This window comes from Thermobia domestica, chromosome 8, assembly GCF_964235325.1.
Source record: "Thermobia domestica chromosome 8, izTheDome1.hap1.1, whole genome shotgun sequence".
NCBI lineage: Eukaryota > Metazoa > Arthropoda > Insecta > Zygentoma > Lepismatidae > Thermobia > Thermobia domestica.
Genome location: NC_137461.1, coordinates 186,555,010 through 186,570,020, shown reverse-complemented (window position 1 = coordinate 186,570,020; position 15,011 = coordinate 186,555,010). Strand labels below are relative to the sequence as shown.

The following is a 15,011-nucleotide window of genomic DNA, read 5'->3' as shown; positions in this document are numbered from 1 at the left end:
ATATATATATATATATATATATATACATTAGGGTGGTCCTTAATTTTTGATTTCCGAATTTCTTTGGACGAGCCCCCTCAAATGGTTCCATGTGGAACTAAATTACGCCAGGAGAAAAATGAGCTCCATTGAATAATATTAATTGGTGCCTCAAGCAACCTAAGGTTTTGAACCGATTACAATACATAGCATATGAAGGGTACGGGGAAAAAACAAGGAATGTCCATGTATGTGCTTTTTCGGGTGCTTTGTTCTATCTGTTGGTGACTCTTGGTACTATTTGACTGTCTATGGCATGCATGCGTAGATGTAGAAATGTTCAAGTAAAAAGTGGCAAAAGATTTCATAACCCTATTTTTTGTATGCAGTTTTCAATATTAAAACGCCGTTTTCTCGAAAATGCAGTTTTGTGACATTCCTTGTTTTTTCCCCTTACCCTTCATATGAGAAAAATCTGGAATAAACTCTTGTAATTTGGAAACGCCTTAATGGAACACGAAGATACCCTGTATAATGGGACTAGAGGAAGACACACACCTAATTTTGTATAGTATTGGCATGGCGGCCATCTTGAAGTCCGCCATCTTGGATTCAAGTCAACATCTTTAAATAGGAAGAGGGTGATGTGACATATTATTTTTGAAGCAGCGTTTCACCAGAAGCACAAATATGGCACTATTTTAAAGATAGCTTTAGTCATGTAAGAATTATTACCTGTGAAAAGATTTCTCCTTTTCACAGGTAATAATTCTTACACTACTAAAAGTATTTTTCAAATAGTGCCAGATTTGTGCTTCTGGCACTATTATTCAATCCTATATTAACCTTAGTAAATACCGTAACGATGATAATTGTGTTAATGCATTTAATTATTGGACTAGCATATTTATTTCTGTCATATTCAATACATTGTAATTACTTTCTAGTTAATTTGGTTTCTTTGTTGGTCAATATATGGCAGTAGCAAATACTGTGTACTTTGTAAGTTCTTTTTTAGTTATTTAAAGTGTAAATGCATAAACATAGAAAATATTTTAATTATAATTTTGTAGGCAAATATTTTTGTTTGCTCGCAGTATTTTTGCTGCGTGACATTCGATTTTTAATATTAAATTGAAGCTCACCAAAATAGTTTATATCTATTTGAGTATTTGTAAGCTACAGAGGAAAGGTTTAAACTCTGGCCACAGAGAAGGTATGGCCTCCGACGGTCCACCCATTCTCGGATGGGAATGAAACTCTTGTTTAAAAAAAGTTATTTTAGTTTAAATGTCAGGGTCAACAGTTGAATATTTCACTTTTCTAGCGAGTTTTAATAGAAAAATGCAAACTGCGGATACAACCATGTGTCGAAAAGGAATTTATTTAATTGGTAGCACCAATGAACAGATTCTGGGAAGTAAATTACCATCAAACAAGCAAGTGTTAAATATCTTTTTCTACAACTTGAGAACGATAAATCTGACAATGACGGAAAGTAGAGACGGTATTTTAATTCCGCAGGTGACAAATGACCCATCGGAGCCTGAAGATTTTCCTACGCAATGTAATTGCCAGATGTGCTTCAGAAAAAATGTATGTCCCTATAGAAAATTGGAAATATTGTGCTGTGACTTTTGTAAATGTAAAAGTGCTGGTTCGGAGCAATGCACGACCCCTTATAAATAATATTGTTTAAGTCTTTATCTCGACTCTGAAAGATTTGGAATATTCATTTTAATTTTTGGCACTATGTTATTAACATTTGTATCAACATTATCCACTACGATGTATTTGTTTAAAAGTATATACTTCTTCTACTGGTAAGGTATTTTTTTTGCTATTTGAATCCACTCATTTTAAAACCTTTTATCTGAAAATACGTTATTGTTCCATTTTTCTTTTCTTTTTTCAAATTACACTATAATTAGAACTATGATATTTATTTTACAAAGGAGTAAAATGAGCAACCAGCTTAAATTCGGCCCACTGGGTACGGAGATATATCTAGACAAAAATTTAATAATTTAACGTCCATTTTTAAATATGACAGCCAAACGGCTATGATCTGGATTATGTGATCGTTTTTATACTCGTATAAGTGTTTAACAAACCCCACAACAAGACTTAGGAGATATAAAACTTAGCACGTGAGATGGGCTAGCGCCTGCAGTACGGATATATTGTTAAGAGGTAAAAACGCCGTAAAAGTTATTTTTTGTAACAACAATTAAAATCATACATACTACTACTTTTCCTTTAGTATATAGCCTAGTTTTAAACTAAATCCAGCATGTTGTATACTATTTTAAAGGTTATTAAATTCTGCTTCCTTTTTGTGTCTCATTAACATGTTGAATTATTAGCCATTTTCGAGAAAATTACGAAAATAGAGTAAAACTTTATCTTTAATTCTATTCTTTCTAATTTTTCGGGAAAACGGCACAGATTTCGTGAAAAGTGCAAGAATATAAAATTGTAGAGTATAATCTCTTTCCGAAGGAAAATAGATTATCAAAATCGGTCCATAAATGGCCGAGTTATGAGCGTTTAAAGGTCATGATGCGCCATCTTGAATCCAATATGGCGACTAAACGACCATGAATCAGATCACGTAACCACAAGAAATTAACTCTTTTTTAAGTGGGTAATAACACTTAGCAGTTAAAATGAGGGCACATATAATGCACACGTGACATGGGCTAGCGCCTAGACAGAGTCTTTCCATTTTTAAAATACTGTTAGTTTTTTGAAACTAGTCGATTATTTTCGAAAGTAATGATACTCATATGATCTATATAGGGGAAGATGCTGTACCTTGGGACACTTTTATTAAAATCTCTCATTTCTCAGTAATGATTAGTCCAATCAGGTACCTGAAAGCATGGTAGAGTGCAATAGTCCTTTGAGCATTTATTTAGAAAAAGTAGAAGTTTGCTTTTCTTATGTTCTTACTGCAATACTCTGTTTTCTAAGACACTGCTAAGTGTGCCAAGGTACATAGGGGTGATGTACCTCGGGACACTTGGAAACATGAAGTTAAAGTAAGTATAAGTGGTTTGATTTCTTGTTAGATATTAAACGTATACTAAAATAAAAGTGTAAGGACAATAAAACTGAGACTCTGAAACATTTATTGTATTTATCTGTCTGATAATACAAATTAAACATAGATTATTATTTATCTATCGAGTGGTATGAAACCTAACACTTTTATTTTATTTATGCAGTAGTATAAAAGAACTCTATTCCACCAATAGTTAAGAAAGTGAGAATACTTGTGTATAAAAGAAACAAAACCTACAAAACATATATTGAAATATTTAAGCATTTACAAAGAATATCAGACTACGATCTCTCTCCATGAAAAGTCTATACTTCACAAATTTTATACTTGCATAAAAAACTCCCTAATCAAGATCATATCCTTCAAACGAAACAGGAAACACACAGTATTTCAACTTTCGAGATGATGAACCTTGAAGTTCCTTTGCATGAGGTACTTTTACTTTGTTATTCTCAACAGGATGATAAAATTCCTTAGAATCTTCCAAGAATGTGAAACACGTACCACCAATTTTCTTTGGCTTCGTCAAATACTGAACAGTGTATGCGAAGTCACTCATTTTTGCACATATTTTCCCAACATAATGCTTGATAGACATCTTTCCCCAGACTACGATAAGAACAAAATCATTCTTCTCTATGTTTTCATCTTCCAGGTTGTTATCCAGTTGACTTACTAAAATTTCGTTTCGTAAATCCTGTAACTCGTCTACTGAATCATCAGTTACCAGTTCTACTGCTTCAAGGTCTTCCGAATCTGAATCTTCCTCCCAAGCTTTTCTTTTCTTCGTGTTGTTCTAGATTCTCCTCTCGTTCATGTAGGTGAATCATCACGTTTTCTTCTTCTTGTCGCATTTATTTTCCTTTCTTCAATTTTTTTTTCTTTTTTCTTTTTTTTTTTTTTTTCTGGTGTGTCAGTTAGCACCCGAGCTCTGTCTTTCACTCGCCTAACTTTCCGCTTGGTAGATGAAAATAATCTACAGTTAGGGAGTGGTCTTATTTCTTCCGGTGATAGGGATGCGGCTCTTACTTCAGCTTGCCCGGACGGAGAAGAAACACTCGCACAATTTGACACATTCGTTAAGGAAGGGCTTGGAATACGTTGGACAACCACACACGAAGAGGTTTCTTTGGAAAAAATATTAGAATCGACACAAGCAGTTTCAGGGATAGAATGTTCTGATGTAGCTGCATCAGTTGAACAACCAGGTTGATCAAATGGAGAGTTGTTGCTTGAGATTGGTGGAGTTGATTCTAAAAACTGGTCATCTGTGAATATGTCCTCATTCAGAGGCACTAATCCGCAAACTTCAAACCCTTTCTTGATATTCCGTGGAATGAACGCCTTATCATAAGCCTTACCAGCAAGTTCAGCCACATCATATATCGTGATTCTTTTATATGCAGAGGAAGATGTCCCGGGAGAGGTAGAAGACGATGAAACCATAAACTCAGTTGCTACTTTGTTGTAAAAGGTTTTAAACGGTCCAAATACTGTTCTGCCCAAAGGCTGCATTTTATATGTTGTGTATAGGTGGAATGTAATTAATATCACTCCAGCATCTTTTGCTCTAGATATTACAGGAACTGAAAGGTGGCTTTCGTGGTTGTCCAGAAAAAGAATAACTGGATTTTCTTTCGTCGGCTTTTCATGACCAATAAAGTGATTCAGAAACTTGAGGAAAATATCATCGTTTGACCACCCAGATACATTTGCTGCTCCAATAGCTCCCGCAGGTGCTCCTCTCATCATTGTCGATTCAACAAAGATGATCCTGGGAAATACAAATAAGGGTGGAACACTGTTCCCTATAGCATTAACGCATGCGATCATTGTGACGTTGGGCCCTCTTTCACCTGATGTGATACTACCAAGCTGTTTTTCTCCTCTGGGTGCAAGAATTTTGGGTGGGTTGAGTACAGTTGAGAGTCCTGCCTCATCAACGTTGTAGATTCTACTAGGGGAAAACTTCCTATGTTGCAAAACTTCTTTGTAAATGGCGAAGAACGTCTTGACATTTTCTCTTGTAAACGACAGCGATCTAGCAACTTGTTGGTTCTGGTTTGCGCAGCGATATTTCAGTAGAATGCCTCTCTCGAAAGCATCGCAGTCAACCTTTACCAGCTTCTTTATTTTCTTCCCATTCGGTCGGATATTTTTTATTGTTGCATTTCGCAAATTGAAATGCTAATTTCTTCATTGCTTCTCTCGTTAAGCCATACTGCAATCGTGCATTTAACTTTAAGTACTCCACTAACTCTAATTCTTCATCCGCAGTAAAAAGTTTCTTGCAGTCATATTTGGGTTGGTATACGAACTTCTTCAGCCCTACAGCTTTGGACACTTGGACGTGGCGGAAAACGGATGTCTTCGGAACGTCATATTTTTTGGCAGCAGATCTTATTCCTAACTTCCCATCAAGTACTTCTTGGACGGCTGCTTCTGCTAAATCTTTCTGAGGGCCAGGGCGTTTAAGACCAGTAGAACTTTGAGGCATTTTCCAAATCTGGAAATGAAAACAATAATATAATATTCGTGCTGTACTTTGGGACATGTCCCAAGGTATACTGTCCCATGGTACATCACCCCGTCTTATTTTACATTTCTGCTTTTAACATTCCCAACGCTACGACTGAACTTTGGTTGATCTTACAGTTTACAGAAGAAAAGACCATTTATTATAAGTATACTACAAAATAAGGAAAAACAGTGAATTTAGGAATAATATTTTAAAAAATTATCTTCAGAAAATACCAACCTGAATTTGTCAAAAATCGTTTTTTTTTTTTCCTCTGTTCGTGCACAACAAATCACATACACGAACTTTCTATGTATGAAATGGCGCATCTCAAGAGCAGTGTTACCAGCACCAATACAAACATAAATCTTTCTTAATGTATAAAATATCTCAAACGTCCCAAGGTACAGCATCTTCCCCTATATATATATATATATATATATATATATATATATATATATATAAAATCATTAAATACATAAAGAAGAAAGATACACAAATAAATTTAAACAATCAAGTAACTACTCTTCATTTACGGAGTTAGCTACCTTAAGTGTACTATACCTCCAATTTATTTGCTAAAAAATAAATTAGTGCATTCACACTGTTTGCCTCCTTGTTCCAATTTCGCATCATACTTCTCAATTGCTTTATAGGTATTTTTAACAACGGAATTCCATCATTCGGATCATTTATATGCATCTCCTTCAACAAGTTGAATCTTGATTCTAAGATCCCTTAAAAGTAAAAGATAGATATTCATAGGTTAAAAAGTTGTAGTTCATGTCAATGGAAATAATTGGAACTATATTATAATGACACTAATTTTACGAATATTAATGAATGAACCACTGAAATTTAAATTTTGATGAACTGACATGAAATTTGTATAAAGAATATAACAAGAGTATATCAATACACATACTCTTCTTTAATTTTTTTCTTATACACCTACTGATAACTGATAAATTTGCAACAATAATGACAGGTTCTTTTAATTTCCTATTTGATTACAATATGAAACAAGTGAGTTTCATTTCAGAGTGTGAAACTACGGTAGACTTCAAACTATGCGAATTCAACATTCAAACATGAAGTACTGTTTATAATAGAATTTTAAGATCAAAGATAGAACCTGTTCCACAGACGCTGAATCCATATCGTTAATTTAAATCACTTCCGGTCTAAAAAGAGGATTAAGAATCGATAACACAAAACCGCATCTCGATATGTCTAACAATTCAAGCTCTATAAAATTCAAATCTAAAACCGGAAGTAGTAGTACAATTCAGCAACTTCCGGTTTCGGTAGTGTTGTGGGCTGCGATATATATACTTTTGTGACACTATCGATTGCAGAAAACAGTTTCTCGCTATCTTTTACCGTTTCTGTCATATGGCGATAAATGTTGGAATCAGAAATGGCTGAGCCACTTCAGGTTTCTATAGAGGGTTAACGGATGGGGATGGAACCTACTCTTGGGAAGCAGAATCGATTGCAAAAAGTACATCTTGACATCTCTTACTGTTTTGGTTCTATGGAAATCAGTATTGAAATCGGAGGTAATAGTAAATTTTAACACCCTCGGTGTTAGTAGGTATTACTGGTTGGTGTAATATAAATCGTGGGGTGTTAAACTGAAAGACTTCGTTTAATTTCATTTTGTAGTAATATATTCACTTGAGATGACGAATTAATTGCAAAGAACAATTTGTCGCTATTACCGTTTCTGTTATATGGCAATAAATGTTGAAACCGAAAATTGTTAATTTGAACTACCTGTGTTTTTGAATATAAGGTTAATGGAGAAGGTGGAACTTATTCTTAAGATGCTGGATATGTTGAAAAAAAAAAAAAACTCTTCTTACAGTTTATACTTTATGGAAATCAGTATTGAAACTGGACGTAGTAGTAAGTTTTAGCCACTTCTTGTTTTGGTAGTGTTGCAGGTTGTGGCGATATGTTTTATTCAGACCTGAAACGACTGCAGAAAACTGCTTATCGCTATTACCATTTTTCTTCCATGGCGATAAATACTGAAACTCGAAATGGTTAATCCGAACTACTTCCGGTTTGAATATAGGGTTAATGGAGATGGAACCTATTTTTAGAACGCTGAATAGACTGCAAAAATGCTTCTCTTACTGTTTATGCTTGATGGAAATCAGTATTGAAACTGGAAGTAGTAATAAATTTCAATTATTCCGACTTCGGTAGTGTTACAGATAATACCAGACGAAATATGTGACATCTATAAATAGGAGCAATTTGTCCATTGATGTTCCCTGTTTTGAGAAAAATATGGCCATTCGTAAAGAATTTCTCTGGTTTGTCCAACTGAATATTGAAATTATTGCTTATAAAATAGATAAATTCATGAAAACTGAAGGTTTCGATTCAAATAAGTGAGTTGCATAAGGTCATGATGGATCTTCAAAATATGTGGTGTTCAGATGATCTTGCAAGACAAATACGACAAAGACCTGTTTATCCACTGTGCCAGTCACAAATTAAATTTGGTTGTAAACGATTTACACATTGTACTAACAATCCGAAACACGATTGCCTCACTAAAGGATGTGATACTGATAAACTGTTTTCGTGAATATCCTGGAAGAATGAAGTATGTACCGAACATTCCACAATTGAACGGCTTGGGCGAATATAATGGTAAACACCATTTCCGGATTAATTTAGTTATTAGGTGGAATGGGATGTAATTAATTTAATTTCGAACCACGGAATAGTATCTAGGTAATTTAATTTTGAAAATGTACCCGCAGATGACAGGGGAAGTATGTTTGATATCTGTCACTGTATTGAGCTGCACGCGAATGTTGAACCTTGTTTTCCAGTTTGCTCGGAAGTTAGAAAATGTGACACCATTATGTTACCTCAACCCGTCCAATTATGTGGCACTCATGGTTTCAGAAGTACAAAAGTATTAGCATATTTAAACAAAATTTTGTAAGTGTAGTATAAGGACTAGAAACGTTATCAATAGAATGTAACGCAGTTACTAGAAAAACTGCTTTCTAACTACATTCTGCCGCAACAAAACCTTAATTCATTTTGTGTGTCCACTTAATAGCAAAGTATTAGGCTCTGCTACAACTGGTAGCAAGTACATTACAATCAAGATATTTGTACATGTTAGACAGTGTACAACATAGCCTATGAAAAAAAAAATGTAACAGTCGTGAAGCAGATGCTGCATGCCAGAATATTCTGTCTTCAATCAACACTGTAGCACAAAACATTGAGCTTGAATTTCAATTGTCAACAACTATCACATACAACACAACATCAATCCAATCATCCAATATAATCAAGTATCGAGTTTTGGAAAAGACAGCTAATAATTCTTGTTTGGATTCGTTCATATTATTATTGGAGGAAAATTTTTCAATAACAACTTACTCGTATTTTCTCTACTATTATTGCACCCTGCTGTTTAGTCAACAATCACAGCGTTTCTATGATTTTATAATCTGGAATATTTTAGTAGAGATATAAAACTTGGTACAGTTTTTGGAAGGAAAATACAGAAAAGAAGGACGATATGAGAGAATTGAAAATGAAAGAAGTGGTGAAACAAGCTAGGACATTTTCCCCCACAAAGAAACAAGTCCTTTTATTTCTCTGATCCAACTATGTACTAGGAGTATATCATTTTTTTTTTTTTTTTTTTTTTTTTTAACCTTATGCAGAGTAAAGTCTTAGTTGCGTTCAACAATGACAGAAGAGTATTTTAATGGAATGTGCACATTGAGTGTACATTTAAGTCTGGTCCAGGAAAGAAGAAAAGAAATAGAAAAAGAGGTTTAGCGTAGACAGAAGAAAAACTATTTTCACATAAGCTCAAGATCACAGTGAAACACTCTTTCAAAAACTACTTTTACACCTCTCCCCCTGACCCGTAACCTGGCTATATCCATGCTCAGATATCAAACTTTCTTGGGAAGTAATGTGCCACGAATCCTATATCCAGAAAGTTAATGGTGAGTTTTGTGTTTTTCTTTCAAACTTTTAATTTAAAAAATGACAATTTGTATTTCCCGAACTTTTACTTCGGACAAGTTTTTAAAAGTATTTGTAGGGAAGTAGACTTAAATGTGTACCGGGCATAAAGTGTAGTACCCTTAATTCTCTTTCAAATTATTTATATTTGAAATCATTTTTAATAAAACCCCAACTGGCCAAAGTAGTATATATATTTTACGAGTATATATATGTGTTACAGTTTCGGCTATGTAACACTGAATGTATAATTTACGAGTTTAAGTACCTCCGATGCTGAAAAGGAGAATAGACAAGTGGAAGGAGAGAAGAAGGAAGAGCTCATAATATGTCTGAGGAAGGCTATGTTACATGGCCGACACTTTAACACACACACACATATATACGCATATATATATATACACACACACACACACACACACACACACACACACACATATATATATATATATATATATATATATATATATATATATATATATATATATACCGGTATACTGCTTTGCTCACTTGGAGTTTTTTTAGGAATCTTGAATTTTCCAAAACTACAATGAATAATTTACAAGTCTCCAGCTCTAGACATCTTTGCTGACACCAATTAAACCAGGAACGAAATACTGCACTGAGTGAATGAATGAATACAAAGGCATGTGTTAAGGATCATAGTAATATAATGTGCTGGTTTATTTACTGAATCATGTTTCATTATTGTGAGTGCTATTTCTTTGCAGCACTACAAATTTCTTTACAGCTTGTCATCCACAAATACGCTTGAATCCAGAAACGAAATTACTCTTGTCACCTCGGATTTCAAAGGTGACCTCTCCATTATTTTCACTACAAATTTCTGACATCCTGTACGACAATCTTAGCGAAATTCAAGAATCTCTCTTTAAAGCAAAGAATTAACTTTTCATAAAGCATTCTTTGATGTATAGTCAATGTTTACTACAAATTTAGCTTCTTTCAGATTTTCATTCTTCTGCAAATCAATGTTCAATAATGGCTTGCCTACAAAAGAACTATCTTTCACAAAACGACCAGCTACAGACAACGCAACGGGATGGAGTGAATTCTAAAGGAAAGGAGCTAAGGGAGTCTCTCCCTGAAATTCGTGTAAAATGGTACAATAGTCTTTGCTAATGTTATGAAAAAGCCTAGTTTTGCACCAAGCAACTTGTCATTTATGGAATTTCTTATGGTATTAAAGCTCTTACATCCTGGCACTTTCCTCTCGTCAGCAGCCTGCTGCATGTATTTCATCACGTGGGGGTAATATTTTCCCCATATTTCCATCACGTGGGGGAAGCAACCTATGGATTTTCTGTCCATCCAATGCTACAAAATTTTAAAGAAATCATAGAACATCCTGTGTATCTTATATAATTTGTTCGACGAGCTGGAACGTCTTTGAATAAATTATAAGAAGCTCTCACATATTATTCTAATTTCCAGCCTGTTGCTTGTATGGCAGTTTTGAAAGCACAATTCAGAGTATGCAGCTCACAACTTCCAATGTCGAGGAGGACTGGATCTGAAGATGAACTTGCAAGATCTTCCTGCAAATCACTTAGAAACTTGAAATTAACATGAGAGTTGAGTTGAGTTGATTTTAGTTTAGCTTCCCTTTCAGCAGCGAGGCTATATGAGACGTGGACCTACTGATTAACGTGGAATCCGAACCACATGAGCTCCGCCGGGAATCGAACCCGGGTCTCCCACGCCATAGGCGCGTACGCTAACCGCTTAGATTAACATGAGAGCCATCCATGGAAATTTGAATAATTTTTTTCAGGTCTAAATCTGACGCAATTCTTAAAACTTGCTTCAATGTTTGTACACGTTGAATGTCTGAGGAAAATTGAATTCAAATATCTTGACTAAACCTGGTTTTTATTTATGTGTCAAAACGAATTGTGAGGTCTACTTGCTGTAATTGTGAGACTTTGTTAAGGCTTTCATCAAATCCAATAACGTTATGCCTGCAGCTTTGTAGTTCACTGAGGAGATCACTTTTAAACAGTGGCCCAAGCCCATGAACAATGTTATAAGCTAACTTCGTACGTCGTAATTGCATCTTCTCTACCTAGGATCATCAGCTTGAAATTTGCTGCGAGTCGGGAAGCAGATCAGAATGACACATGTTCCATTACAGCCTGCAAACACCACAGAACTTCAGCTTTTGGTTTATTTGCGGCCAATTCTTCTGAAGTCACTATTGTCTCCTTACTTACGGCCACTTCTTCACTGATACACAAAGATCCTGGATTTTCAACAGGAGTACTAACCCCTTCAATCTTTTAACAAAATCTCGAAATCGACTGATTTACCAACGAGTTCTTAACAGGTGCACTGTGTTTCTTATAGTCTAGGCATAGGGGCTTAATAATTGAGTTCTAAGGGAAAATCATGTAACAGTTTGGCATCCGATATTTTCTGAATATACATCCATCATTGATCACAAAAATATCGGATGCCAGAAAAAACACTTCACGGGAGGGAAGGGGGAGGAGAGAAAGCCGAAATTTTAACTGTTTCTATTATTCACTGTATATCTGCAACCATTGGAGCTAGAACTTCCGAACTTTTATTTTATTTGTCTAATTGTCTTCTACAATTTAATTTTAGTACATTTTTGTGCTAAATATAATGGTTTTGTTGTTATTTTAATTTTTACGCAGTATTGGTTGCGTGTGACGTCAGCTTTTTAGCCACAGATGCTTTACAAGATCGAATTCGGAAAAATGCTTCCTCTAAGTTTTTCGTCATTTTATGCTCTTTCAAAAAATGCATACCTATATTAGTGTAGGGCTAATAGTGCTTGAGTTATAAACGACTATATTCTGACGTGTGCGAAACTGATCACGACGCGGCCCAAGAGTTACCTTCCCACAAACGGTAGATATTAGCAGCTGATGATTAATATATATATATATATTGCCTGCAAGTATATAACCTGATGATTAACACATTCCGGACGGACTGCGAGCATAGCTCGCAGTGCATGTTTTGTCCCTGTAGACGGGCTGCGAGCTATGCTCGCACTGTACTATTCTTTTTTTGTGGCAATGAGACGATGGGCGACGCTCGCACCTCGTTTTGTGTATTTGTTAATCGTGAGTATGTGGTTCAGATTCCAAGCGCTAAGTGGCGTGTGTGTTCAGTTTTGTCACAACTGAGCTGTAATTACACCTTTGTAGGGATACGCGGTTTTTGCCTTTACTTGTGAAAATGGTGAAGAAGTTCTTGAACTTTTTCACACAAAGGCTAATTACCTGTGATTTTCGAGTTTCCATGTGGACATAACAAGTATCATTGTTGAAACTCTCACGTTGTGTATTTTGTGGCTCTTTTCCAATTATAGCCTACATATTACATGCGTATAGGATTTTTTTTTTTTTTTTTTAACATTGTAAAATTTTTTCTTGCTTTGCGTAATTGAGGGAAGAACATAGACTGAAAGTATTTGAGAACAAGATCCTGAGACGAATATTCGGACCCAAGAGGAACGGGAATGGGGAATGGCGGAAACTTCATAACGAGGAACTACATCATTTATATGGTTTACCCAACATTGTTAGGGTCGTGAAGTCTAGGAGGCTTAGGTGGGCGGGTCATGTAGCTAGAATGGAAGAAAGTAGAAACGCTTTCAAAGTCTTGACTGGAAGACCAATCGGAAAACGACCATTAGGAAGACCTAGGCGCAGATGGGAGGACAATATTAAGATGGATCTCGCAGAGATTGGAATACAAAGTAGAAACTGGATGCAGTTGGCTAAGGATAGAAGTCAGTGGAGAGCTTTTGTGAACGCGGCATTGAACCTCCGGGTTCCATAGGCCATAGAGTTTTATATATATATATATATATATATATACAGTAAAAAGTTAGAAAATGTATAGCAACTGTTGAATGTTACACACCTGTGTAAAGGGGAAGTTTTGTAGTTTATAAAATGGTATAATAAATAGCATTGTTTTGAAAACTGTATTTTCTACGAAGTTTTAAAATATGCCAAAAAATCGTCGTCTACAGGAAAAAATCAGGTATTAAAAGGCCCGTCCGGAATGGGTTAAGTCTGTCCATAATCTAATTAAAACATCCACTAATCTTATTAAAAATTCCCTGAAGAATGAAAAGAGAGCTTTCTCTATTACACATTATGAGAAACTGCAAATCTGTTTCTTTATACGTGTCTCTGATATCTTCTAAAATATGGATAAACATGCAGCTTTCTATTCATTTTCCTGAAAAAATCTTGTTTTGACAAGGCCTGTTTTTGCTACAAATCCTTCGACTTATGTACTACAATGGTACTGAACGAAATAAAGCAGGAACCAGGTTTCAAAATTGCCTTCAAGAGGGAATCATGAACAGTTTGCCATCCACTTGTTTTTATATATTACCATCTTTCCCTCTTAACACTTACTGTAACGGTAAGTAATAAAGCATGACATACGATATGCCTATACTTTATAAGGATCAGTTATTAAACTGCAAAATTTTATTTACAGAAAAAATCATTCGCCTATTAGTAAGATTGTGTACAGTTGCTATAATACATTAAATCTATAATAAGAAACTTAATAGAAAGAAAATATATGCTTAAGAAATCTTTACACAAGAGAACAAATTATTTGATTTCTATAATAAATTCTCACTAACGTTATATCACTCTTATATCTCAAAAAAGATAAAGAAATTTGTGATATCCTTAATACATCATTCAGTCTTCATCACTCTGTTCATTAACTGATATTGAACTTTTATTCTCGCTCGGACAACTACACATTGGAGTGCACAAGAAACCGCGATTCTTACATTTGCATTCCAAACTTATACACTCAAGTTTCTGACAGCTACACGTCGTAATCTCTAAACAAGCCTTGAGAATATCTTCGAGTGCTTTCAAAACTAGCTTCAGAATTTGGTCCTCCAAGTACCATCTAGAGTCTTCTGGCCTTGGTAGATCGATCTCACACTTATCATCGTTTTACCAAATTGCTGTTTGGTAATGGGATCTCCTTATATGTTGTTTCAGAGCATCGCTAGTTAGAGGTAATCTCTACAGGCTGCATTTTCCTAAAAGCTTCATCACAGGTTGAGGATCTTTGTAAAAAAACAGTTCTACAGATTCAATAGTCTCTCGGGTTGAGGCAGAATACTACAGATTGCAACCATCTCATGTACAGTTTGTAACGCAGGACACTGAAGGAGTCTGAGTCACTTCCATTATATTTATTTATTTTGTGTTCAAGAGACCACAGTATTGTACATTTGTACATGCGGTATAGAACATGTCAAATCGCATTAGTTCTATATAATAAGTCAAATCGCATTAGTTTTATATAATAAACTACTACAATAATTTCTTATATAGCTCGCGACAAAACATAACCATTTTTTTCCTCGAAGGTCAAGATCTAAGG

General features: G+C 35.0%; 1 protein-coding gene across 1 annotated transcript in view; it reads right to left on the bottom strand.

Annotated features, from left to right (window-relative positions):
• The window catches only part of mTTF (mitochondrial transcription termination factor), a 100,549-nt gene that overhangs the window by 64,888 nt on the left and 20,650 nt on the right, over positions 1-15,011 (bottom strand). The window contains exon 2 of the mRNA XM_081769313.1: positions 6,129-6,301. Within this exon, the coding sequence (XP_081625439.1) occupies positions 6,129-6,301 (173 nt within the window). The remainder of the gene's footprint in view (positions 1-6,128; positions 6,302-15,011) is intronic.